The sequence below is a fragment of the Emys orbicularis genome, chromosome 16 (assembly GCF_028017835.1).
Source record: "Emys orbicularis isolate rEmyOrb1 chromosome 16, rEmyOrb1.hap1, whole genome shotgun sequence".
Classification (NCBI taxonomy): domain Eukaryota; kingdom Metazoa; phylum Chordata; order Testudines; family Emydidae; genus Emys; species Emys orbicularis.
Window position 1 is genome coordinate 2,823,243 of NC_088698.1, and position 27,228 is coordinate 2,850,470.

Sequence of the window (27,228 nt, forward strand, 5' to 3'; positions counted from 1 at the left end):
CCGAGAGGGCAGCTCATGTATTAGGGGCCAGGGTGAAGTTTGGGCAAGATTGAGGCTCCTTGTTTCCTTGTGTGTTGGGCCTCGGGGGACACACTGGGATGCCCTGGTCAGAGCTCCCTGCTTCCCCGTAAAACGGATCCCGGTGGGCTGCCCTCACCTGGGCACAGCCTGGTGCAACATCCTCATTGCCCTACACGGTTTGCTTGTGTATCTGGGAGACTCAGTCCCCCCTTCTCCCCACAGACAGTCCCTGAGTGCTGAGAACTTCCCAGGCCCTGGTTGCCTCTGCCTGCCTTGCTGAGTCCCCCGAAATCCAGGGTCCCTCCAAGAGGACCATGGCGTAGCTGTCTCTCCCCTCTCAAGGTGATGCTGCCCAGGAGGCGCCTAACATGGATGTGGGGACTGGAGGGCCCCCCACTTGCTTCCGTTACCCTAATGCTGCTTCTTGGTGTCTTTTGGCTGCTGGGGGTTTGCGAGAATCTGTCCTTAGCGCCAGCCCTGCTGTTTAGACGCTTCCAAGGTGGGTACCTGTCCTGCCCCTGCCCCCCTCAAGACGTAGCCTTGCTCCAGGGCTCTCACTCCTGATGTCTGGATGTTTAACAAGCCACTGGTGGGAGACTGGAGCATGCCGCTGGGAGAAGAGCTTCCATGTCTCTTCCAAGCGTGCTAGCTGCGTCGAGCTGGGAATGACACGTGCAGCTTCAGTGTAGGCATATCCTCAGAGGGGATCGGTGGGGCAGGGAGAGGCCATGAGGGGCAGTCAGCGTGCTGTGAAATGATACCAATGGCAGGGCAGCAGCTGTCACGTAGAAGAGAAGAGGACCGGACCAGACCTGGTCAGGCCCAGGCCTGTGCTGAGTCTTTCCCCAGCACTGGGCTCCCTTAGAAGGATGGTAAATACAGGGCGTCCCATGTTAACAGGTCATCCCTTGCTCTTCTCCCCAGTGTATCGCCTGGCAACCTACTGCCTGTGCCACACGGACCCCTCCCTCCTGCTCCTCAACTTGCTGCTCTTCCCTGTGCTGGGCTGGCGCCAGGAGCGGCACCAGGGCACCCTTCGCTACCTCCACGCCTCCCTGCTCAGCGCGGTAATCTCGGCTCTGCTCTACCTCGTCCTGGCTGGGCTCTGGGTGCCTCCCCCTGATGCTGCCAGCGGCTACACTCCAGTCCACCTGGCCATGCTGGGGCGCCATCTGGTACTGAGGAGCAGGGCTGGGGCCTTGGGGCAGGTTCGTGCTGTGGCCCTGCCCTGGCTGCTCCTCGCGTTCAGCCAGCTTCTCTCCCCCGGGTGCCCCTTCCTCCTCCACCTGAGTGGTGCGCTCACAGGGCTGGCCTGTATCCTCTGTGTGATGGGCAGGGTGTTCCCGGGGCCTCGCCAGCCTGGCATGGTATCAACTGGGCCCTGAAGAGGGGCACTGGTGTCCCCACAGATGCTGAAAGCCAATGTGATCAGTTGGCTTGTGGAATGGGGTCCCCAGGGAAGGGGAGGACGCCCCTGGATCAAGCTCCAGTGAACAATCCTGCCCTGGGAGGGACTGGGTGGGACTCCACAGGGCTTTGACACCCCTAGATATTAGGGGCCTCAGTCCCTGGAAGTGCACCAGCCCTTTACGACCCTGCTCTCCTGACCCTAGTTCAACCCCAGCCATGGTCAGATCTGTGTGTCATGTCCCTCCCAGGCCTGCTGCCAGCGCCCCAAGTGAGTCCAGTTCTGCTCTAGCTGGTAGGAGAAGGGATCCTAACTAAGGGCCTCTGCTTCCTCCACCAGCAGCCTCACCCCACTCCTCGGGGCGCCAGGGCCTGCTTGCTAGGCAGCTTCCTATCAATCTGTGTCCCAGCCTCAGGGGCAGCCACCCCCCTGCCAGGGCTGCAGCCTCCTAGCCCCACTGCTGCAGGTCAACTAATTAGCCACAGCTAATTAGTGCACTAGTGACAGTGGCAGAGCGGGGTTTATATGCCCCATCACAGGGCCAATGGAGCCAGTGGATGCAGCCTGTAGCTGTGCCAAAGTCAGTGGGGACAAGGCAAGTATCTCACACGTGGAGCTGGCATCCAGGAGGTTTGCAAAGCACGTGTATTTTAGGTGCCATGGCGGCAGCAGGGACAGTAAGTAGCAGAGCAGTATCCACTAAAGCAGCCCCCCCTGTCCCCCAAGCCTGGCTGCAGACTCAGAAGCAGGACACTGGTTGCATTCAGAAGGAGTCTTCACAAACAGAAAGGCAAGAAATTGAGAAATATTCTACCCAGCCTCCCCCAGATGTGACTCCACGGAAGTCAGTGGTGGGGGAGTGTCTGCCTGGGGTCACAATTCAGCCATTCATTCTTTTAAATGAAAGCTAAGATTGTGGAGAAAACAGTCCACTCCACAGGAAAATAGCTAACGTCCCAGATTGCCCGCTCCGGAGATGGGATGCTGCCCCGGCTGGGAGGGAGGGAAAGTCCTTCCCATCTGATAGCTTTTCAGTGGCCCATGTGAAAGACGTTTGATGGGTCTCAGTCCAGCTCTTAGGGGATAGGTGTCCCCACATCACAGAAACCACCATGCCAGCAACCACTAATTGACCCCCTTGTCTGGGCTGTAGAGGCTGGATTCTTCCTTCCCATCTCTCAGGTTGCAGAGGCGCATTGCTGGGTAGGAAGCTGGCACTGCTGGTATCTTTTTATTAGCTTAGGGGTTTGGCTCCAAGGTTGGTGTTCCACCAGCACAAATCACACTGTAATATCTCACTGGAGCCCGTGCGCTATCCCACGCCTCTTTAGCACTGAGTGCACGGCCTCAGACACTCTCCTTCCCACGAGCGTTCTCCAGGTGCCCGTCTCTGGCTCATGCTCGCAGACCTTGGCACAATCTGATGTACACACTGATCGTAAACTAACCATCCCGGGGTTTGTGGTTACTGCAGGGGATTTTGCCCAGCTGAGGGCAGCATTATTAGGCACCTGAGCTCTGCCTCTGATGTGGTTAAAACAAGAGCCAGTCACAGCTGCCATCATCTTTATGGAGACTACAGATCCCAACATGCCTTGCAGACCCTTGGGTTATTTGGCTCCTAGCTAGCCAGGCTGGGGACCAGGAAGCGTCCCCAGCTGGGGCCAGTAGCAGATGTTTTCCTTGACCAGAGGAACTGGTGGCAGATTGGTCCAGGGTCTTGTCGTGGCTGGAGCTGTCGGAGAGACGCCTGGAAGTGCTAGATGATGGGGCCGTCTGCAGGACGCTGGCGAGAAGTGGCTTTGTCCGCTTTATCTTGTGCCCAAGAGGAGGAATCCTTCCCACTAGCCATGCGGCCAGCACCAGGGGCAGGTACATGAGGCGGCTCTGGGCTGGCTGGGGTTCACTGCATCTCTACGAGAGACACCATCAGCTCATAGCCCCTGGCTTTCCCCCTGTGCCCCCAGGCGGGCCTGGTGACCCACTGGTTACTGCCGTTCATCTCCCTCCCTGACTGCCTGGCAGAGACCTGGCTGGAGAGGGCAAGGAGGGAGGCTGTGGTGTGGGTCACCCACTAACGACCCCTCTGGTCTAGTGCTGCATAGCAAGGAGTCCTAGGGATGGGATGGGATGGGATGTGGGGTGGGGGCTGACCCAGAACCTCCTCCCCCAGACACAGGGAGTCTCCTGAATCACTGCTTTAGGGTCTGGCATCACCAGCATGAGAAACACGTCCCTGCTAGAGTGACAGGGCACTCCCCCCCCAAGCCCCACTCAATTGGGGGCCACCCTGACTGCCCTCTGTGATGGGCTGGGAGGCTGCTCCCTCCCGCTGTTTGTTTGGACTCCCCTCTAATTCCTTCCTTGATTCCCAGGTCTCCAGGACACTCTGCCCCCCCAGCCCAGCAGTGCTTCTCGGGGGGCCTTTCAGACCAGTCCTTAGCCGTGGCACCTGCCTCTCCCTGGGCTGCTGAAAGACCTGGGTGCTGGCAGAGCTCTGGGATGGCATACCCGTCCGTCCCTCTGGCTTGCTTCCCAGATCTCCATGGGGGCCCTGCCCCCCCGCCCCCATGGGACAGCCCCAGCCTGCACTCTGGGGCATCACTCTTGGGCCTGGGAGAGGTCCTGCTGGATGAGCAGCTGCTGCTGGCCGGGATCCAGGCCTCCCTGAGGGACGCCAGCCTGGAGGCTGCCGTGGGTGGAGTGCAGCTTTCCAAATCCTCTGTCTCCTCTCTGCGGTAAGGGGCATGGCAGGGTGGGGGCAAGGGGATGGAGGGGGAGGCGCCCCTTGGTGACCAGTGTGGAGCAGAGGCCAGACCCTTCAGCCCACTTGGCTTCTAACCCAGAACCAGATTGGGGGGCTCTGTGGGCAGTACCCACTGAGCCTGAGAGCGGAGCACGGGCTGCCCTCTGGCTCCCTCCCATCTCTGCCGGGCTGCAGGTCTTGGTACAGCTTGTTCATGCTCCATGGCTCCCGCCACCAAGGTCCTCTCATGCCGACCTGGCCAGATCGGGCTAGCTCAACCCTGCTGAGTGACAGGAACAGGCAGAGCATTGCACACTAGGAACTGTGGCGTCTACGGGCCACCTGATGGGCAGGGAGGCTGCTGTCTGCGCCATTGCTTACGTGTTTGCTGGGGATGGACCCTGCGGGAGTGTGGGCAGCCCACCACCACCACAGAGCATCCCCATCAAACAGGCCCGAGTTCTCCCCACCTGCCCCTGCTTTCCCTGCTTGGCCCCGTGTCTCCACCCACAGTCCGAAGGTTTCTTCAAAAAAGAACTAGATAAGTTCATGGAGGATAGGTCCATCAATGGCTATTGGGCAGGGATGGTGTCCCTAGCCTTTGTTTGCCAGAAGCTAGGAATGGGCAGCAGGGGATGGATCATTTGATCTGTTCTGTTCATTCCCTCTGGGGCATCTGGCATTGGCCACTGTCGGAAGGCAGGATACTGGGCTGGATGGACCTTTGGTCTGACCCAGTCTGGCCGTTCTTATGGCCTCTCTCCCTCTCGCTCCCCAGACTGCAGCAACTGGAGAGGATGGGCTTCCCCACGGAGCAGGCGGTGGTGGCACTGGCAGCTACGGGCCGAGTGGAGCGGGCCGTCTCGCTGCTGATTGGAGGCCAGGTTGGGGACGAGGCTGTGGTGACGTTGGAGAGCAGGCCAGCCTGCCGTGAGCATCTGCTTCCCACAGAGCAAGCCGTACCGTGCTTTCCCACCACAGAATAAAGGGCCCCAGTAATTAACGGTGGAAATAACGGCCCCAAGCTGAACCATTGGGTTTGAGATCACCAGGCCCTGAGGGAAGGAAGAGAGCAAAGCCCATTACCGGAAGCACCATGAGCTTGGGGGCCTGCACCCTCTATCCCAAGATGGGGGAGTACTGTAGGGCTCAGCTCCAGGCCTGGGCTCCATGGGGAATGGCTGCGCGAGAGGATGGGGAAGCAGGAGCGGTGAGGCAGGTGCTGAGCTGGGTGCTACAGGGAGGAAGAGCAGTTGCATGACTGAGGCATGGCTCGGGCTGTGCAGAGGAGTCACTTGCAGCATGGTGCCTCCTACCTTCTCCATCCCTCCCCTCGTGCCAGCCCCCATGGGCTCCAGCCTCTTGTTTTCTGCCTGACCCGTCCCTTCCTTGGTAAGGCCATGCTAAATGTTAACGTGTGTTAGCAGCCACGTTAGTACTGGCCATTCTGGGCCTCCCAAATGTTTGTTCCAGGGCACAAACCTTTATGATTTAGGCTGGGATTCAGGCCGTGTCCTGGAACTCACATTCAGGGAGCGTCCACGCTAGCATGGGCAAATATATTCGCTAATTGGTGACTGAGTAACTGGTGTTAGAAAGCACCAGTTTAGACAGATCCTGTCACTAGCTGGGGGGGGGGGGGGGGGGGCGGGGCAGCACTGGGGGCAGCACAGACGAACTCCCCAGCCCAGGGAGCTCCAGGTTTAATGGTGCTGCCGGGTGCAGGCGATGCTAGAAAACAGGCCAGATCCACACTTGTGTCCTCTGGAGCCTAAACTCTGCCTCACATCGTGTCGTCCCAGGCAGTCCCGTGGCATTCGGGGTGCGGGGTTATGCCACCAGCAGTCTGGGAATCCTAAACAGTCCGTAACCGTAACATCTCCCCAAAGGCCGACTGCCCCGGAAAGCAGAGGGGAGGGCTAGCCCGGGAAAGGTGCCTGTCAGCTCCCATCCCATTGCCTGGAAGGTGGTACCTGCTTTCTCTGCCTGCCCTCTGGTTGGCTTTACCAAGGTGTTGGCTCCTGGACCCACCAGCTGCCGACATGATGGTGCCCTGCCTACATGGGATTCACCTGGAGACCACAAGCATCATGGCCCTGCAGCTACTTTCCAGCCTTGCTCTGTCTTGCCACAGGCTCCGAGCCAGAGGGCTGTGAGAGCCAGCGAGCCCTGCCACCATTGCTAAGGGCCCCTGCAGAAGTGCCTGCTGCCTGGCCAGCCGGAAGTGCCCGCCCGGGTAGCTGACCTGTGGCTGTTCTTTGCTGGAGAAATAAAGTTTCACCAAACCCTGGGGAGGCTGCTGGCTGCTCTCATTGCCTGTGGCCAGGCTCAGCCAGTCATTTGTTTCCCTCAGGTCCTTCCCCTTGGTGCAGCCTCTGGGTGAGGGCGGAGCTGATGGGCGCGCCGGGCCTCTAGCCAGTATCCTTCCTGGCTGCAGCAGATGCCCGTCAGCGCTGCTAGTCCCACAGCCTCGCTGCTCCCCACCCCAGCTCTGTAAGCACACAGCCAGACTGCCATGGCGTTGGAGCTTAGCAACATGTTTTAATGACCTTTAGACCATTTGTCCCCCAGCTGGCCGGGATCACGAGGTACACAATACAAAGACCGGTTCCCTCCTCAGCCGCTTGCGCAGTTGGTGACAGGGTTGCACTGGGTGCTGGTTTCAGACGGGCCTCCCCGCTAATGACCCCAGACTTCCTTGCTCCTGGCCTTTTTCCCCATTTTACAGCAGCTCTCCCAGTTTGTGCGTCTCAGGGCCCACTGGGAAGGATGGTGGGAGGTGGGGCAAGAGTGTGCTGCTGCTAGGTAGGTTTTGGTTATGTCTCCACCCTCCCCAGCCATCGTTAGCCTAGGGGATGCTGATCAAGGAGGTGGAGCAGGGAGCTGAGGCTTGACCCCTGCCTGTGTCCAGCCATGGCGACTGCCCTTGGTGACACTTTGGCCTCCAGGTGGAAGATCCCTCCTTCCTGGGGGAAGGTGCCCAGGGTGGGGCTGGGGATGCTGGAAGGGGACCTGCCTGAGGCTCAGCTGGAGCCCCACCCAGGGGTGGTAGCTGTCCCTGCTCCAGAAGAACTGTTGCTCCAGGTAGAGCCTTTGGGGTGTAAGAAGCGGGCACATGGTGGGTGCAGCGAGACTGCCTGGGGTGCCGGGTGCCCCCGCTTCAGTGGCTTCTAGCATCCCATCCCTATCTGCGCAGACACCTTCACAGCCCAGCAGCCGGCGTGGGGGCCTGGCGGTTGGGTCACGGGCTGCTCCTCACATGGTTTGGGGGAAGAATGGGCTGGATGGTGGAAGCCCCACAGCTGCCCCCTGGGCCTGAGGCCTGGACACTCAGAGATGAGTGGGGTGGCCACATGGGTAGTTAACCCCCCTCAGCTGCCTTTGCTGAAGCCAGGCCGAGGGCAGGCTGGCTGAGCCAGCGGGGCCTGTGGCAGCCAGAGCCCAGCCCGGCAGGGCTCAGCCTGCTTAGCTTGGTTTTCAGTGTTCAGCTGGGCCCCCCCCACCTTAGTGCCAGTGTCCAGTGGTACGGGCAGAGCTGCTCAGGGGCTGCCGGGGCTCAAACCCGTAACAGGGTAACGGACTGGTGGAGAGCCTAGTGCTGGGCAGCGCTACACACGTCCCAGCTGCCCCTGCTCTGGGGGTGGATTCACAGGGGAAAAGGCAGGAACTTGGCTCCACGGGAGCTGAGCCAATCCCTGGGGACTGGGAAGGGCCAAGGCACCATCCCCTGCACCCCCTCGGTGGGGGAGCCAAAGACTGGATTCCTGGGGAGCGCCCAGGATAAACCCTCTGCATTTGGGGGCAGAAGGGAGAACGATGCCCTCTCTGCCATCCCTGCCACGCCGGGGAGCTACAGGCCAAGGTCATCTAGAAGACATCCCACACAATAGCACCAAGAGATTAAGAGTGCCCCCTGCAGTACAATGAGGGGAGCACGGGGTAGGGGAGCCGTGAGGAGGCAGCCAGCAGGGGGTCAGTTAGTACACACATCGCACTGGTTACAGGCCTCTAGAAAGAGCCCAAATAAATAGAGTCACGCCGGCCAGCTGCATGGCCTGGGAAGGCTCCTCAAGTGTTTCTTCATGCGACAGTCCAGAACAATGTGGGGGAGGGGTGGGGAGCTACCCAAGGGGGCCTTAATGCTTGGGGAGACGACTCCTGCTCGGGGTGGCTGCCCCTCTTCACTTGCTCTCGTCCTGGGCCGTCTGGGCCAGCTGGTGTGGGCTGCTGTAGGCTGCCAGCCTGTCGCGCTTGCCCCGGTGGAAGCTGGGGGCGCTAGTGGGGAAGGGTTCGGCGCCTGAACCCGGCTCTGGTTCTAGCATGGGGAGAAAAGCAGAGTCAAATCCAAACGTTTCTCCAGCAAGACCCAACCAGGGAGCTTGGACGATCGCAGGGCATTGGCTCTGTTGACCAGCTAGTCAGTGTCCAGCTACTCCTCAGCCCTAGTGCGGTGCCAGCGTACTAGTACCTAGGCAGAGCACCCAGCAGCCATGTGTCTGCCCTGGTGCTGCAGGCCAAAGCGCTGGGCATTGGCTAGTCTCAGGGGTTAGCCATGTTCTGTCGGCGGCGGCAGCGAGAAAGCTGCAGAGTTCAGCCTCTAATCTCCCCAGATCCCAGGGTTTGGTTGTGCCATCTCCAAGGACAGTCGCATGGTGTCCAGGCATGTGCCTGACACAGCAGATGTGGCTGTTTCAGAAGAGCTGCCAAGGAGAGAATGGTGCCCTGATTTGAATCCATATGTTGGATCCAGGTTTTTTTCCCAGGGAAGAGGAAGAGTGGGTGTGGGTGTGTGTGGGAGGGGGAGGGGGGCACAGTTCTGGTGCTCCTGGGGGCCCCTAAATTGGCTGGGCCCCCTGGGCATGGGCCTGTGCATTATACTGCCACTGCCTGGAACCCTTTGCCCTCCCCATGAAGGAGTATGTGATCAGCAACAATGCAGCCACATGAGGCAACACTGGGCAGCAAAGTGGGAGAGTCAGGTTCAGCTCTGGCTTCCCCCTCCAGGTCTGGGAGAGGTTGTTTGTCACTTCACGTCCCTGCTCTCCAGCCAGGTGACGTATGCGGCATGTAGACAAAGGAGTCAAGGCCCAGCTCCTCAAAGGTCTTTAGGGGGGCACCTAAAGACCTTCATGGATCTGGGTCCAACTGCTCACTCTCCATTGCAGCTGCTCCAGAGGGCGAGCGACTGGGGGAACGCTCCAATCTAAGCAGTTGGCTGGGGCTGGTGGGTGACCACAGAGCCCAGAATAATCCAGCATGTTAATGCAGCACCTCTTGGGCTCAGCCAGGCTCCGGTGCCATGAGCTGGGCTCAGAGCTCTGGGGCTGCCCGTTTCGATGGCATTCATTTGACAGCCTGTGCAGTGGCAGCTGAGAGGAGCGGTCAGGGGCTGTTAATGACAACGGGAGGCGGGATTCTGCTCCCACTGAAGCCAGGTTTAAGACCCTGCTGTGATGGGCTCAGCACTTCCAGCCCATTACACGGACCATCTGCACCTGCGATTTTCCAGCGGCCCTGGCCACAGGCAGGTAACACACATTGCACAGGACCATGATCAAGGCAGCATCGATCCCCATACAGAGCCATCTGTCGTGCCCTCTCTCCCGCAGAGCAGAGGGAAGGAAACCCTCCTCCAAGCTAAACCAGGAATGGTCAGTGCACCTGAGCGATACCCAGTGCAGACGCCCAGGGCACTGTTGTGCCATACCTCATGCTGCTAATTTCCAATGGTGCCACGAGAGGACGAGCCCCACAGAGCGGCAGGACAGACTCATGCAGACTTGCCTTGCAGTCTGAGTTAGGGATGTCCCACTTGTGGCTTCAAGTACTAGCACCTCTTCCCCCTCCCCAGCTGGCAGTTACGAGACAGGAAGGGTTGTATCAGCACCTAACTGGAATCCCAACCATCTGGCTCCAAACACACAGAGGAGTTGTCATCCACAGACTTGGCATGCAAAGGGGAGCCCACGGATACAACGGGGTCCCCGACAAAGGGCTGGCTCCGAGCGGTCCAGCCATTCAAGGAGTCCAGCGCACACGGTTCAGAAATCATGCTGAGGAAGAACAGAGTAGGAAAAGTTGAGCCTCTTGTTACCTGGCCAGATGATGGCTTCCAGCAAGGTGACCCTTCTAGCCAGGAGCTCCAGCTGGGCCTGCTGCTGTAGGAAGGATTGTAAGCTAATGGCCTAGTGGAGATCGAGAAGAGCACAGAGTGCGAATTCATTCACCCTCGACGGTGGAAGGGAGGGGGATCCGTCACTGAGGGCTGAGTCAGGGAACCAGGACAGCAGCTTGGAGGGCTGGGGGAGGAACTTCCTCTGTGAGGAGAAGGGATCCCCAAGGGATCTTAGACGGTCCCAGTCAGGCGATTGCTCCTGGGCTCCCTGCGGAGGTTAAACGCTCTCCCCTCTCTCCCTGGTGTCAGGGCCAGCAGGCTGGTCTGAGGAGCAGGAGGCAGGTTCCAGGCTGTTGGATGCATACCACCAGGCTCCAGGGGAGAAGGCTGCAAAGCTCACCAGGAGCAGACAGGGTCAGACCTCTAGCTCCCATTGAAATCAGAGTCCAGGTGGGAAAAGAAGGAATCCTTTACTCCTAAACTCAGATCCATCCCCCTGAACTGGGGTTCCCTGGCTCTCTCTGCTCAGCCAGCACTCGCCTCCTCTTTTGGGCCCTCCCAGAATGTCTTGCTGGTGTGGGAGGCTCCCCCTCTGCATCTGTGGGTGGAACACCCCCAGGGCCCCCTGCACTCCTTTCCTATCAACTCCTCTCCTGCCGCCTCACGTCCCTCGGCCCTGATCATTACTCCAAGCGCTGCGGGATGCAGTGGCTGGGAAAGGACCGTCATAAAATCAAGGGATTCTGAAGTGGCAGCCCCGCACAACGACCCCAGCCCTTTCACCATTAAAGGACACCAATCTGGATGCCACTGGGACTGAGCGGCTGTTTTTAGTTCATCCTTAAAAATATTTCAATGTCACTTTAAAGGTGCTTCTCCTCTGCCCAAGAGAGCCTCTGCCAGGTGCTCAGGGTGTAGGCGCCTTGGGGCAGGGGCCAGCACAATGGGGCCCCAATACAAATATTAAACCACCATCACAGAAAGGGAAATCTGTAATTAACAAGCCCATCTGCCTGCTGTCACTAGGGGTCGTGCTCCAACGGCAGCAGATCCCTGGGGAACACCCCAGTACTCAGTCTGCGGCATGCACGGCAGGTCCATTCTCCGCAATGGGAGCTGCCCCCATTTTCCGCAGGGTGGAAGCTGCCCCCTTCCCCACTGAGTTCAGATGAATCCAAGCGGCCATTCCCCACGGCGCTGGTCTAGCTGCACGCCCTGGCGATGTCGGTGCCTGGGTGAGTGTGTTGGGGTTTGGGGGTGTGCTGTTGTCCTGGTTCCCGGGACCCTCCCCCAGTGCGGAGCAGGGTGGGGAGGTCTGGGATTTGCCTCCTCCAGCGGCTCCAGGACATCAGCAGGTAGGAGGCCACTGTGATGTCATCAAAGCGTGGGTTTCTACAGTTGCCCTAAGCCCTGTTGAAGTGGGATGATGTCATCACAGGCAACACCACCGACCCACATGGCAGGCAGACTAAATCCCACCGGCTGCCAGAAACAAACAGGCAACGCTCCCAGTGCAGGGAGGTGTGGGGCCAGCAAGCCCCAGCCCCAGCCCACCCCATGGCCTGACTCACTGGCCCTCCTCGCACCATGGGCTGAGCAGGACCTTGCGCTGGAAGCAGGGAGCACTGTTTGTTTGGTGGCAGCGTGCGTGGGCCCTCCCGCGTCCTGCCCTGCCCCTCGCTGGGAGCTCAGCCCCACACCAGCAGCCTGGAATTCTGTCCTTCTGTCTGTCTCTACTCACCATAAAGCCCAATCATTGTTTCCAAGATTAAAACCCTCTCAGCTAAAATCTTCAAAGCCTCTCGGAGCTGGTGTAACCCCTCCCCCTGTGGACGAAAGAGACAGATCCAGCCGTGAAGGGAATGCCCGCGGGTGCCCTCCGACCCCCGGGACCTCAGGCAAAGTGCGGGGGGGAAAGAAGAGGGATGAACAGCCCAGCCGCTCTCTCTCGAGGGGGCGTGGGCCGCTGCTTAAAAAGCCCCTCCCGCCCAGCTGGGCACTGACATAACAGGCATGCACACGCTGTGCTTCAGGGAGCAGGCTGGGCTGGGTGGCCATTATGCAGCATTCCCATGGCACAGCTCATGACAAACACAGATGCTGCTGGGGAGGGAAGAGCTAGGTCAGCCCCCGGGGGACCTGGAAAGGGCATGAGACCCAGACTGAGCAGCAGCGCCCTGGCTGAATCCCATTGCTGGCCACTATCCCCTGCCCCTTCCCCCACCCCTGCAGGTGCGAGTCTGTCCCATCCAGCGAGCCCCATGGTCCCGTTGTGCAGCATGGCTGCCATGCCTAGCCCAGAGCTGGCTGCATTTCAGAGCCTGGGGGAAGTGACTGCTGAGTGCGCAGCCTGCCAGGGCTTTGGGGGGCTCAGGAAATGCAGTAGCCTTTGAAACAGTCTAAACTGCTGCCTGTTCTGGCTCCAAAGCACGGCTCTCCTGTCCCACAAGGACCCTGGCAAAGCCCTGCCATGAGGAGTGGGGTGCTCTACTCCTGGGGGCCCTGCACTGCGCCCCTCATTCATCTTGGTTAGTCCCCAAGTGGGAAGAACTGGGAGCCGCAGTGCTCATGTTGGCCTGCAGGGGCCGCTGTTGGGCCACACCAGGATTCTCACCCTGGGGCTGCCTTCAGGGGGCCTGCACCTCAAGACCCCCATTTTATCTCCTGGCTGTGTCAGCTGATGGGGTTCAAGCCGGGACAAGTCTCCTCCCACCCCTAGGGCTCAGGCCCCTGGCTCTAGCGGGAGCTGCAGCAGCACGACACAGACAGGAGCCTGGTATATAAACGGGTGTCTGCGCTGAGGCTGCTGCACACAGAGAGACCCTGGGGCTCTCTGGCTCCCCAGCTCCCAGCCTGCGCTGCCCAGGGCTCTCCAAGGCACTGGGCACCCACAGCCGCCAGTGAGGCCGATGGGAGCTGCCGGGTGGCCTGGCCTGGCCCAAGCGCTCCTGAAACATGCTGCTGACGCCACTCCCCATGGGGCCTCTGGCAATGGTGCAGCTTTGGGGGTGGGAATGGGGACACCGCTCCACACTCCCTGTTCTGGGCTGCCCCAGGGGCTGGAACAAGGGCAGCCAGTGAGCCTGGGCTGGCGCTGCAGCATGAGCCCAGCACGCACCCTGGAGGTCTCCCCTCAATCCCTACTCCAGGGCTGGCCTCGGCAGGGCCTGCTGGGGGAGCTTTAGGGCTCCCCCAGCCCCAGGGCAGCGCCCCCCCAAGCCAGATGCTCCCCCTGCCCCTGGTGACTTTGGTTCCCCTCAGGGCCAAGCTGGTTCTGGGCTTTGGAGGGTTGGATGCTGCTGCAGCCCCTGCAATCCCTCCTGGCTTCCTGAGCATCCAAGTGCCCAGGGCATGTCCCTGGGCCGGGGCAGGGGAGACACCGAGAGCAGATCTCCTCTGTTCCTGCTCCCCAACCCAAGCACCCCTCGTCCTCCGCCGCCCACCGAGATTCACTGCCAGGGTGCAGCAGAGCGTGGGGGTCAGGCGCCAGCCAGGGCCGTGTGCGGGGCTCTCCCAAGTGCAGGGAGGGGGTGGTGAGAGACGGGGGATGGGGGGCATGCAGTCTGGGGACAAGGAGGAGCTAGCTGGTACCTGTCAGCCAGTGGGCGGGAGGGGGGGGGGCAGGCAGGGCTGTCCCAGCAGCACAGGACAGCTGCTAGCCTTGTGCCGGGGCGGAGCAGGGGGCAAGAGGGCGCATGCTGCGGGTTAGTAGCAGGACTCACTGCAGCCAGCAGGCAGATGGAGAGACATGTAAAGAGAGGTTCCCACAGCTGTATCAATCGCTAACCCCACAACCAGGGCGAGGGGGCTGGAAGCCCTGGCACCACCCACTTCTCTGGGCCAGGCCTGCCCTGCGGCTCCACACAGTCCAGGCACTGCGGGGACAGACCCAGCTTCACCATAGGCACTAATATTCGCACTGGCCTGGTGGGGTCCCGTCCTGTGAGCCAGGCCCCTGGCGCTGGCCCCTGCCCCCATCCCCAGAGAGGCCTCTCCAGCTTTGCGCAAAGGGATACAAGTGGGAGGTGCCAGTGCCTCCAGCCAGACACAGCCCCGAGAGCGGAAGGGCTGAGGAGTGGGCCCCAGGGATGGGGGGTGATGATGGGAAACATCCCGGGGGGAGGGGGTGGGGAAGAAATGGAGCACGAGAGACAGAAAGAGAGAAAGATGGATGGGACGTGGGCTGAGCTCCAGAGGGACCAGGGTGCTCAGTCTGGGCTGCCACCATGTCCCACCTAGGCTGGAGCAGGTGAGGGGAAACAAGCCATGGCCTTTGGCTCCATGCCACAAGCCACAACCTGCCAGCGTCATTAATTCCCCTCCGCGGTGCCATCCCGGTGGCAGCCTGGCAGATCCCAGCAGCCCGTCCCCTCTTCGGAGCTCCACCACCAACATCCACCCATGCGGCTTCCCCACCCCGGCAGCCACTTCCTCGCCTTGCACCTATGCCAAGCCCCGCCCCGCCCCGCCGGGCAGCTCGGAACGGCACCCTGACCTTTCACCCCATGGCGAGCCCCCCTGCAGCAGCCAGGGCCGAAGGCGTGGCCAGCTGGGGATGTGTCTGTGTACGAGAGGCGACGGGCAGCACAGGTCTTGGGGAGGCCCAGGCTGGAGTCTGGTTCAGGATAGCGGGGGCGAGGTCAGGCTGGAAGGGGCCCAAAGCTTTCCCCCACCATGCCCCGTGTGGCAACGATGGCAGTGGAAAGGCCCAGAATTAGCTGGGTGTCGTGCTGGGTGCCCCATGGAAGGGGCCAGGTCCAGAGACTGGCGGGAGGAGGGAGCTCCTGGCCACGGCCCTGCCAAGGGCATTTCCATTGTGAGGGGGATGGAACGCGCAGCGCCACAGCGCCATGGCAGGAGGGCTGGGCCCTGCAGGCTCTAGGGAGCCCAGGGCTTCACGCTGGGCAGGGTTTCTGCTCTCCTAGGAGATGGCGCTCGAGGGCAGGGCAGGGCAGGGCAGGGGGAGAGAAGCAGCTTCTATGCCATGAGGGGAGAGAAGGGGCTCTGTGGTCCCGTCCCCTCCACATGGGACACCGCGTTAACCAGGGATGCCAAAGGGAGACCCCAGCACTGCCTCTGGCTTTGTGCCCTGCTCTCTGGAGCTGGGGCCGCACCAGGCCCATGGAGCCTGGTGGAGCAGGCTCTGTCTATGGGGCTGAGGGGTCATGGCAGGATGCTGCAATGCAAAGCCCTATGCCCCCCCGGGAGGCTGGTGCCAGGGCCGGGTGCAGTGTGCAGAACAGCAGTGGGTGAGTGAGCGACTGGTGCCCTCTGCTTACCCAGGTGCCCTTGTCCCCCTGTTCGCCTTTTGGACCCGGCTGCCCCTGAAACAGAGACAAGAGAGATGCCAGCGTGAGCCGGAGCCAGCCCAGGGCGGCTGACACAAGGGGCACCCGAGGATGAGAAGCCTGGGGGGAGGGGACAGAAGAGGCCTGCTGGGAGGGGCATAAGGGAAGGATCCCCCCTTCCCCAGAGTGGAGAGCACAGGGCATCCCCCAGCATGAGGAGGGACATCTTCCCTTCCCCCACCCCCAGGCAGGCCCCTTCCCACAGAACAGGGGACACCCTGGGATGAGCAACCAGTTGGCATCAACTCCTGCCCAAGCTGGGACTCTGGCCTTGGCGCCCATCCTCCCTCCAATGTGTAACAGACCCACAGAGGCCAACTGAACCCTTCCCAGCATGGGGCAGGGGGCACTGGGGGAGATGGGGAACACACAGCCCTCTCCCAGTGTGGGGCAGAGAGCTCTGGGGTGAACGGCACAGACAGCCTCTCCCAGCGTGGGGCACTGGGGCTCTGGGGGGAGGGGGCACAGACAGCCTCTCCCAGCGTGGGGCGGAGGGGTCTGGGGTGGGGGGGTACAGACAGCCCACTCCCTGCCTGGGGCGCGGGGCTCTGGGGTGAGGGGCATGAGGAGAGGCCCCTCCCCATGTAGGCCGTGGGGCGCTGGAACCTTGGATCAGGGGCTCCCCCCAGCATACAGAGCACTGGAATGGATTTGAGGGATCAAGCCCCACAACATGCATGTTCCCCGTCCAGGCCTCTGCTCCCAGGAGAGCCAGGAGGGCCCTAGAGAGAGAAGGAGAAGGCGAGTGACTGGCCGTGGCCTGGCACGCTGCCCCAGCCCCTCCAGCATCTCAGAGACAGCCAGGCCTCAGAGTAAGGAGCCGTGGGACAGCACATGGCCGTTGGGCAGACCCCGGCCCCTCGTCTGCCTGTTCATCTGGCACAGCATCGCCCACAGGGGAGCAGCCGCAGGCCCCATGAGACTGAGAATGGTCTCGGCCAGCCCCAGGGTGGAGGGCACAGCCTGGGAATGGATGGATGGGGAGAACCGTTTTTCTCCCTCTGCTGGTGGAGGCGGCACTGCCGGCCTTGGAGGTGGAAGGGGTCCCCTATGGAGCCCCGACACTGTCCCTGCCTCTGTGCCCAAGCCTGCCCCAGGAGGGGAACGTTGTCTCCAGGGCCTCTCTGCCCAAGCTGCCAGTGAAGAAGCCGGTTGTAGTGGCAGAGACAAAGGCACGTGTCCAGCAACCCACCTCATCTCAGACAGGCCCCTGGACAGGACACCAGTCTGAGAGCGAAGGGTCTGCGCTCTGCCCCACTGGACGGCCACAGAGCCAGGGAGCTGCTCCTGTGAGTGGTAACCCCTCCACCCACCAGGGCTGGGCTCCAGCCTCTGGCAACGGCCCAGGAAGCGGTCGGGCGGCAGGGGGCTGGCTGGTCCCAGGCCCTGCAAGACATAGGCAGTGCCTGCTGGCTCGGCCCAGAGCAACGCCAGAGTCTGCGCCTGGCATTTCAAAGGCAGGATGCCCCTGCTCCACCACTGCCCCTGCCCTCAGCCTTGCCCCGTGCACCCCTCTGCAGCCCCGTCCCCTAGCCGCGTGGCAGGGGCTGGGGGTCACTCACTCTGTCTCCTTTCTCCCCTGGGGGACCGGTGGCTCCGTCAGCACCTGGCACTCCAGGTAAACCCTGCACAACAACGACAGGATCAGCATCCTGGTTTCAGGGGCTGCTCTCCCCAGCCTGGCCACAGCCTAGCTGGAACCATTGGAAGGGGCTGGCTCCAGATGCCCAGGTGATGGGGGGTTCTTGGGTATCCAGGAGAGGGAAGGCAGTTCTTGAGTGCCATGGGGAGGGGAGAAGGGGTCTTGTGACTCAGGGAAGGGGTGACCTGGGGCAGCAGATCATGTACCCACCCCAACAGGCGAGATGAGATACTCAGGCCCTGTCCCCCACCCCATGGGCCGCTCCCCGTGCCCCCTGCCTCTTCTCTCCCAGATACAGCACTTACATCGTGCCCTGGAGGGCCTGGCAGCCCGACTGGCCCTGGGGGGCCCAGTGGACCTGGAACAAGAGGAGCAGAACACACTGTGTCATTACGCCCCATATTCTTCATAATAATATGATATGAGTATGGCATAATTATGATGTATTTTGTGCAAGATAAGGCATGTGACATATCATTGAAAAGGTTCTGATTTACTGAATATGATTATCTTATTTGTATGCATGAATCATTTTGGTATCTGAAGTTAGGAATATTGTCTATGTATCTAGTACACCTGGGGAATGCCCACTAGGCAGCATGCAATCAGTCTAGAAGGCTGGCTAGGATAGGCCATTAGGGAGAACAATAGGTCTTAGAAGATGCTAATCTCCCACTGGGAAGCCTTCCTGGGGACGTTGCAAACAGCCTCTGAGTCATGGCTGCGGTAGCCCTACAGGGACATGTGACCAAGTCCCCTGGTACTGGACTCCATCATAATGCTAGTGTTTTTCCACTGACCGGGCGTGGGAATCGAACTGGGAGACAAAGGATTCCCGCCATATGCAAAAACTAATTAAGGCAGGGGAGTGACATCAACATGGTTTGTTCTTCACTGACTCCCCGCCCAAGAAAGAGGACTGCTGGAAACACCTAAGGAAAAAAAAAAGACAGAACTAGGGGAGAAGGGCTGAAGCCAGGCTAGAGAATTGTCTGGCCTGTGACAGGAATACCTGGAGCTTTAAACTGCAGGCAAGTGCAGTTTGCCTTCAAGAATCTCTGCAATCTGCCTAAAACAACATTTAGGGCAAGCATTTGTTACACATATCCAATTTCTTTAGTCTATTAAGCTTAGATTGCCTATTTGTTTTATTTGCTGGGTAATCAGCTTTGATCTGTTGCTATCCCTTATAATCACTTCAAATCTCTCCTTTGTAGTTAATAAACTTGTTTTGTTTTGTTTAAGACCAGTGTGTGGAACTCATTACTTGGGGCAGAAAGCCGTTGCATCTCTCTCCACATTGAAGGAAGGGGCGAATTTCATGAGCTTACGCGGTACAGTTCTCTGTGCAGCACAAGATGGTGCCATTTGGGGTTTACACTCTAGAGGGGGGTGTGCACTTGAGTACTGGGCAGTTCCTTAGCTGAGCCTCCCCATGCAGAACTGATCTCAGCATCTGTGTGTCCCCCCCTACTTGTATGTGTGCTGGTAAAGTGCAGTCTGAAGCCTGGGGAAGGGCTTGACAGGCTGCATAGCAGTACAGTGTAAAGGGAGCCCAGGCTGGTGGGTCAGGTGGGCTCAGTGGCACCCCAGGGGTGGCACCCCCTCAGCTGGCAGCACCAGGCTCATATCCCTGCTGTTACACCCATCAGTTGGCGGCACATTCCCATGAGATGTGCATCCCTCAGCTTGGAATCCCTTGTGCCAGCCTTGCCCTGGGCAAAGTCCATCCCATAAAGCCCCGTGGAGGCCGTGGGGAACTGGAGGGAGACCTCCACTGGTTGGGGTAACCAGCTACCTGGATATCAGGGCTCCAGTGAGGAACAGGGAGGAGGGGAACTTACCCATTGGCCCTGGAGGCCCTGGGGGTCCCGCAGGCCCCATGGTGCCAACGCTGCCTGATTCGGTGAAGGTGTTTGACAGAAGTGGGTCCCCTGAGACATGGAGGGAGGAGAGATTAGAGGAGACTGCCAGGCAGCGCTGGCGTATAAGGACTCTGAAGAGCCCCCTTTTCCTCCTGGAGCCACAGTGAAATGGGCCCAACATCCCTGAGCGTGGGCCAACTGCACACCAAACTGGGCCCAGTCCAGCCGTTCGCTCAACGAGATCTGGGCAGAGGGCCAGATATGCTGGGTATGGCACAGCAGGGACACAGCAGCCAGCCAGCCACTCGGAGACACAGCTGATCAGACTCACGCCCGCACGTGCCAGCATGCACGGGCCACCATGGTTACCAGCAGGGGTCAGGCATGGGCCTTCGGCACAAGCCTCTCCCACTGACTGAGCGTCAGGCTCTTCTCAATGCTCCAGCCGCTGTCTGAATCACACACACTTTGCCCGTGTAGTCTATAGGCACTGACTGCCATGCCTGGCAGTCCTCGTTCAGACATATATACCCGTCCCTGCACATTCAGACATGCATGCCCAGCTCCATACATGTGGCCAAGTGGCGAGGGCACTGGATGGGGACTCAGGAGATCTGGGTTCTGTTACCTGATCTGCCACTAACCTTCTGGGTGACCTTGAAAAAGTCACTTGCTCTGTGCCTCCGTTTCCCCATCTATAAAATGGGGATAATGCTTTTGCCTTCCTCTGTAACACCCTTTGAGATCAACCACTGCAAAGAGCGATACAAGAGTGGGGTACTATTGTCTGCAGAGGCACACGGACACAGTTGGACAGGCATGGGCGCACATGCAGCTGGAAGCCTTGCCCAGAAATGGTTTGATCTGCGCCCAAGCCAAGTGGTTTTAGTTTAGCATGTGTCCAGAAGCTGCACTTTAGCTCATGGAGGTGGGCTGCTAAATCTGGCCACTAGGGAGCAGAGCAGGCCAATCCAATCGAGGACAAGGGCCTATATTAAATGTATCCACTGGAACCTGCAGCCATGGAAGGAGAGCATCTGCTGGGGGTGCTCTACACAAGTCTCAGCTGAGGGACAGCCTGGCCCCCTGCTCTGCCTCCCTCCCAGCCAGACAAGGCCACTGATCTGGGACCCAGCGCAGAGGGGACACCCAGGATCCGAGTCCTTGCCTTGCATTGTGCCCCTTGTCACATGGAGGGACCCAGCTGGAGATGACCCCTGGTCTCTTCCTGCTGACATTCCCTCGGGACTGCCCAGGCAGGCCCCACTACAGCGACCGCTCGCACGCCGGACCCTGCAGCAGTGAAGGGGTTAACACCTCTAGCTGAGGTACAGCTAAGGCTCCCGCTCCTTGTCAGCAGCCCTGAGTCATGGCTTCAGGCACTGGCACCTGCCCAGTGAAGTCACATCAGCGCAGTGCTGACGCTGCTACAGGTGCTGCTGCTGCAATAGTTACTGGGGCCGGGTCACCTCGCTGCCACAGCTCCGCTCCCTGAGGGCTGTGCACTGCGTGAGGGGTGGCAGTCCGCCTGGGTACCGACTGAAGTAATAACACCACCTAGCTCACACCCAGCACTTGTCATCAGGAAGTCTCATAGTGCTGGACAAAGGAGGCCAGCGTCATCATCCCCAGTTCACAGAGGGGAAACTGAGGCACAGGGAGGGGAAGTGGGTTGCCCAGCAGGCCAGAGCTGGGACTAGAAGCCATGTTTCTGGAGGCCCAGTCCAGTGCTCGCTTCACTAGGCCACACTCCAAGGCTCTGATGAGGATGGTGGGTGCCAGAAGCAGGGCTAGGGACCCTGGCTCCCAGCGCGGGAATGAGACAGGCAAAGGAAACACACAGTTGGGCTCAGGCCCCTTTTTTTTTTTTTTTTGCTTTTCTCTGATGGAGAAAGACGCCCTAGAATGGTTTAATATTTTACATTCAAATATCAACCGAGCTGAACCGTGAGTTACAAAGATTTCCCTAATATCGAACCTAAATCTCCCTTGCTGCAGATGACGCCCATCACTTCTTGTGCTACCTTCATGGGACATGGAGAACAACTGATCACCGTCTTCTTTAGAACAGCCCGGAACCTAGCTGAAGACTCTTATCAGGTCGTCCCCCCCCAGCCTTTTCTTCTCAAGACTAAACATGCCCAGTTTTTCTAACCTTTCCTCATAGCTCAGATTGAGCATCTTTGTTGCTCTTCTCTGGACGCTCTCCACATCTGTCCTAAAGTGGGGCACCCAGAAGTGGGCGCAGTGCTCCAGCTGAGGCCTCACCAGTGCCGAGTAGAACGGGACAATTGCCTCTCCTCTTTTACATACGACACTCCTGGTAATACAGCCCAGAATGATAATAGGCTTTTTCGCAACTGCATCACACTGGGGACTCACAATCAATTTGTGATCCACTCTAACCCCCCGATCCTTCTCGGCAGTGCTGCTGCGTAGCCAGTTATTCCCCATTTTGTCATTGTGCAGTTGATTTTTCCTTCCTAAGTGAAGCACTTTGCACTTGTCTTTATTGAACTTCATCTTGTTGATTTCAGACCGGTTCTCTAATTTGTCAAGGTCGTTTTGAATTCTAATCCTGTCCTCCAAAGTGCTCGCAACCCCTCCCATCTTGGTGTTATCTGCAAATGTTATAAGCTTCCTCTCCAGTCCGCTATACAAGTCATTAATAAAAATATTGAATAGTACCGAACCCAGACTGACTCCTGTGGGACCGCACTAGACACATGTCCCCAAGTTCAACAGTGACTCATTGTATCACAACAGAAAAGGGGGTTGGGATCCCACCCCACAAAATTATTAAGGAAGGTTAGGTGATTACAAACCCCTGTAGTGTGTTCATGCCCCCTGAGGGGGTATGCTGGTAACTCCCCGCTTGAGAATCCATGATCTAAACCATTGTATTGCACTGCGGTGATCATTTCCACTAGCCATTCTCTCCTGGGCGGCCAGTCCCAGTGCCCTGCTGATGAGCTGCAGGCATCCTGTCTCACTGTCTGCCTGGGGTCACTGCACACGTGGGCACTGGAGGGCGGGGGTGCAGCGTGGGTCTGAGTGGGGGGAGCAGACTGCGAGTCTGGCAGGGTGTGGCGTGTTTGTGCCTGGATGAGCAATGGTACCGGTGGGCATGCATGCAAACGAAGGCTGGCATGTGGGGGCTGGGTCCTTCCACTGAGCCCTCTCTGACAATTTGCTGGAGAGAAAGCTCCGAGGGGCCGGGGGAGTGAAATCTGACCCCGCTCCCTCCCAGCACCACCTCTGGTTAGCATTAGGGGGGGGGGGGAGGGGCAGGGACAGGGCAGAGCTGCTGCAGCTCCAGCCCCATCCGGTGTCTCCTTGGATAGTCACTTGGCCAAAGCCAGCGGTGCCAGGAATCGAGCCCAGCCTGCCCGGCTCCCAGCCCCTGCCCGTCAGCACTTTACAGCCATGTTCATACTGACTCGCTGGCAAAGTGCCAGGGCCTTTAATGAGCACAGGAGGGCAGGACCTTTCATCTCTCCTCTGGGCACATCACCCCCGAGTGCCATACTGGGACCATCCCCTACTGACTCCCCCACTGCAGCCCAGCGCCCCCAGCACATGCTCTGTCTCCAACCAGGTCCCTTCCCCCCTCCCTCCCAGCTACTTACTTGGGTCAGCGCTGCGGGATATTGTAGGCCCCACTGGGGCAGGGGACCCTGGGGGTCCCGGGGGCCCTGGAAGGCCCGGAAATCCCTTCTCTCCGGGGATGCCCCTGGCACCATCCTGCCCTGGCGGACCCGGGGGGCCTAGGAAGGAAGAAGAAAGGCAGGAAAGATCTTGAGGGCTGAGCAAAAGCAACTCTTGCTTTACAGTTGCTGGCGTCCCCTGGGCAGGGCCACCACGCGGGGACCCTTCCCGCACAGCACAGCTGCCATGCTCGTGGGCACGGCTGCCCTATATAGGGTGACCAGATGTCCCGATTTTATAGGGACAGTTCCGATTTTTGGGTCTTTTTCTTATATAGGCTCCTATTACCCCCCACCCCCGTCCTGATTTTTCACATTTGCTGTCTGGTCACCCTAGCCCTATAGTACAGCCCATGCCTGAGTGAAAGGCATTGTGGGTATTTCCTTAGCCTGGGTGGGAGGACGAGGCCAGATCTGCAGCGGGCTCCAGGAAGTCCTGCCCTACCAGCCAGGCAGCCAGTGCTAGCAGGGTGCTCATCTCCCATGCTCCAGTGCTGTGTGGGGCAGACCCCAAGCTGCCGTGTGCTGACGGAGCTGCCTTGGGGATTGGGGTGCCACCCCCTTCTCTCAGCCCTGGCTGGAGGAAGCTGCACAATGGCAGAGCCCTGAACTGTCCTCAATACCCCGGATCTGGATGCGTGACTTATCCCACCCCTGCCCCAGAGGACCTACCTGCACGGGCAGGGGATGAGGCAGTTCTCCGAATGCTGGCTCTGCAGCCAGAGGCCCAGAGGCCCCAGCTGTGCTTCACTTCACTTCACCCTGATATATGTCCAGAGAGGCTGCAAAGCGGGGCAAGGCGAGGGGTGGAAATGGCCCTTCCCCTTCCTCCTGGTGTGCCTCTCTGTTTCCCTCCCCTGGCCCTCTTGCAGCCTGGTACCAAAGGCTCCTCTCCCCTTTCCAGCAGTAGCCAGCACTGGATGCTTCACAGGAAGGTGTAAAAGCCACCAGTGCCCCCCTGTGCTTAGCTAGCACTGGCTTCCTCCTAACCCCAGCTGCTGACTAGCTGATTTCCTGGCCTGGGGAGGAAATGCTCCCTGGGCTGCATGCAGGGGTGGGAGCCAAGCCCTGCTCTGCATGGGGTGCCCACCGCCCTCACCCACTAGAGCCAGTGGGGTCAGTGTGCAGTGGGCTCTAGCCCTGGCAGTGCTGGGCTCTGTTGTACCACAGGCCTGGTTCTGTTCCTGGCTCCAACCACTAGGCTGGGCTCTGGCTCTACCCTCTAGGTTAGACTCCCTATGTCCCGGTCACTCCCCCGGCACTGCCAGGGTGGGGAGACCTCCCTGGCATGTTTGTGACAAGCCATACGCCCCATCGTGAACGAGGGGGAATCACAGTGAGTGAGAGACAAAGGAGGGCTTAGACAACACGCAGGTCTCCTTCCTTCCCGAGGGGGCTCAGCAACCCCATCCCATTCCTGTCCCGCTCCCCCCACCTGCCTTGCCATGCTCAGCTGCTCCTACTTCCATGGGGAGTGGGCTGATCAGTGCCAGGGGGGCTTCCAGCCACAGCCCCTGGTGTGGGCCCCACCATCTCCCGGGTGCAGGGCAGGGATCAGCTCTGCTGACCCCAGGGCTCCCGTGCTCCCTGGAGATCCAGCTGCCCTCAAGCCATTCGAAGGGCCCACTGGCCTCAAGGGCTCAGCAGCCAGCCCTGGGCCCGGTGGCGGATCGCAGCTGAAGACGGGGAGCATGCAGCAAGAGGAGGCGGGAGCTGGACTTGAGGACGCAGGGAGGTGGAGAACAAAGGAAAGGAGATGCGAGGGATGCCAAGGCTGGAAGGGAGCAGGGCATGGGGACCTGGTGGGGCCTTGGGGAGGATGGTTGTTAACGTTTAACTCCAAATGGCCCAAGGCGACATGGCACTGGACACCTTCCAAGCCTAATAAACGTTACACAGACCACTGGGACTCCGAGACATGCTGCCAAGAGCAACTGCAGCTCCCAGCATGAACTCCTTCCCCCGGCTGGCTCCCGGCTCAGCCTCGTAGGGAGGGGACCGATCTTCCCCCCGTGTCCCATCCCATCTCCATGGCAAAGCAAACCTGCCCCACTCCCAGCAGCGCTAACCTGGGAGGGTCCATCTCCGTGTCCATGCAGTCCTGAGCTTCCCGCAAAGATGCCCTGGGAGCAGGGGGCTCTCTGGGTGCGCATCCCCAGCCCTGACCTGGAGGCGCAGCACTCCCTCAAGGAAGGATTAGCATGCCATGGACTAGGCTGATGTCATTTATTTGGACTTTCCAAATCCTTTGTCAGACCTCCCCCCCCCCCCCCCCGAGCCTATTAAGGAATTGACAGGGAAAGAGGCAAAGCGCCGTCCTGGGTCTGAAAGTGGCAAAGAGACTGAGCAGGATTAAATGGCCTAGTTCCAACCTGGGTAAAGGTTCATCGCAGGGTGCGACGTAGCTCTGTGCTAGGGCCGGAGCAGTCTGCTACAGTAATAATCCCTAGCTCTTAGCTAGCGCTTTTCATCGAGGGTCAGTGTCCTCATCCCCATTTCACAGGTGGGGAAACTGAGGCACTGAGTGGGGAAGGGACTTGTCCAAAGTCACCCAGCAGGCCAGCGGCAGAGATGGGAATTGAACCCAAATCTCCTGAGACCAGCCCAGTGCACTATTCACTAGGCCACACTGACAAGTATGCTTAATGTCTTACATACAGGGACTGCCTTTGTGTTCTGTGGTTGTACAGCACCTAGCACACTGGGTCCTGCTCCATGACTGGGGTGCGTAGACGCTACCATAATATAAATATAATAACCTGGAAAAGGAGTCGAGCAATGAGGCAGCAGCACTTTGCAGATGACCCAAGACGAAGAAGACTAGAGCGGTCTGGGAGGAAATTCAGAGGGACCAAACTGCACGAGGGCATTGGGCAGCAGAGGAAATGCCATGCTGACAAACACAGAGCAATGCCGATTGGGAGGGATGATCTGAACTACTCACATCTAACTGAGTTCCAAATGAACTGTGGCATCTCAGGAGAAAGGCCTGGGAAGTACAACAGGCAGTTCCATAGAGACCTCTGCTCAATGCACAGCTGGGGTCCAAAAAGCAACCAAGACGTTAGGATGCAACAGGAATGGGATGGAGAAAAATATGGGAACTGTTATAATGCCTTTATCTAAATCAATGTGCTGGCCTCAGCTAGGATACTGCATACTGGCTGCCCTGCCTCCAAAAGGGACAGCCAGGGCCGTAGCAACAAAGAACGTGGCCCCCTCCGAACATATGTCCGGGCGGGGCCCCTTACAATGCAGAAACTGGAATGCGGTATTTATTTTGCCACTTTTAGGGGCCCCCTTCCTTGCGGGGCCCCCTCTGGTCGGAGGGTACGGAGGGCGCTCGCTACACCTCTGGGGACAGCAGAAATAGAGACGGCGGGTGTCAGAGACTGGCAATGTGAATGGTCAGAGAATTCTGACTGAGGCGAGACTGAAAGGGTTTGGGGCTGCTGAGAGGAGACAAAGGAGAGGGGCTATGACAGAGGGGTACAAGGAAACAAGCTACAGAAGGCCAGTCAGGCGTTCCTAGCCTCCCGCCTTTGGCACACAAGGACAAATGGGCGTTCAATGGCACTGAAAGGCAGCTGAATTAAGACCGACCATGGAAATACTCATCTAGAAATGGATAAGTAGCTGGGGAACTCATTGCCACAAGATATCAAGGGTAGCGCTGAGGCTCAGAGCTGAGTAGCAGTAAAAATGGATTAGACATGACTCTGGATGAGAAGAATGTCCAGTTACACCAGAGAGGGGCTACAAATCCTCCTGCTTCAGGGAATGAGGGAACCTCTAACCGATGGGTCCAGGTTCTTCCCCCCTGGGAGAGGTGTTCCACTGGGTGGGTTCCGGTATCTTCTTCTGAAGCAGCTGGAGAGAGGAGGGTGGACAGGACAGATCCCCGCCCTAATTCCTACATCCCAGCTCTAAAAAAACTGTCAAGAAAAGGAACATCCCCCATGGACCAGCCAGCCAACATCATCCATGGGGCAAAATCTGTGGCTGTGACCCAGAGCCCACTGAATGAGGGAGGCAACCTAGTGACAGAGGATGTGGAAAAAGCTAATGTACTCAATGCTTTTTTTGCCTCTGTCTTCACAAATAAGGTCAGCTCCCAGACTGCTGCACTGGGCAGCACAGCATGGGGCGGAGGTGACCAGCCCTCTGTGGAGAAAGAAGTGGTTCGGGGCTATTTAGAAAAGCTGGACGAGCACAGGTCCATGGGGCCGGATGCGCTGCGTCCGAGGGTGCTAAAGGAGTTGGCGGATGTGATTGCAGAGCCATTGGCCATCATCTTTGAAAACTCATGGTGATTGGGGGAGGTCCCGGATGACTGGAAAAAGGCGAATGTAGTGCCCATCTTTTAAAAAGGGAAG

General features: G+C 59.2%; 2 protein-coding genes across 2 annotated transcripts in view; one reads left to right on the top strand and one right to left on the bottom strand.

Moving 5' to 3' along the window:
- Positions 1-366: 366 nt before the first annotated feature.
- On the top strand, positions 367-5,161 carry RHBDD3 (rhomboid domain containing 3). Its single transcript, XM_065417507.1, has 5 exons — positions 367-520; positions 946-1,335; positions 3,136-3,301; positions 3,805-4,167; positions 4,954-5,161. The coding sequence occupies exons 1-5, from the start codon at positions 367-369 to the stop codon at positions 5,159-5,161; spliced, it is 1,281 nt and encodes a 426-aa protein (XP_065273579.1).
- Positions 5,162-8,356: 3,195 nt separating this feature from the next.
- EMID1 (EMI domain containing 1) overlaps positions 8,357-27,228 on the bottom strand; it is a 109,647-nt gene continuing 90,775 nt past the window's right edge. The window contains exons 9-16 of the mRNA XM_065418029.1: positions 22,775-22,912; positions 19,125-19,214; positions 17,586-17,638; positions 17,201-17,263; positions 16,316-16,360; positions 15,570-15,614; positions 10,270-10,360; positions 8,357-8,490 (exon numbers count right to left, since the gene is read on the bottom strand). Of these exons, the coding sequence (XP_065274101.1) occupies positions 8,357-8,490; positions 10,270-10,360; positions 15,570-15,614; positions 16,316-16,360; positions 17,201-17,263; positions 17,586-17,638; positions 19,125-19,214; positions 22,775-22,912 (659 nt within the window). The remainder of the gene's footprint in view (positions 8,491-10,269; positions 10,361-15,569; positions 15,615-16,315; positions 16,361-17,200; positions 17,264-17,585; positions 17,639-19,124; positions 19,215-22,774; positions 22,913-27,228) is intronic.

Coding starts and splice junctions, on each gene's coding strand:
- RHBDD3 (XM_065417507.1), top strand. CDS start 367: ATGCTGCCCAGGAGGCGCCTAACATGGATGTGGGGACTGGAGGGCCCC. Junction 3,302..3,804: donor GCGGCCAGCACCAGGGGCAG/GTACATGAGGCG, acceptor CTTGATTCCCAG/GTCTCCAGGACACTCTGCCC. Junction 4,168..4,953: donor TCCTCTGTCTCCTCTCTGCG/GTAAGGGGCATG, acceptor CTCGCTCCCCAG/ACTGCAGCAACTGGAGAGGA.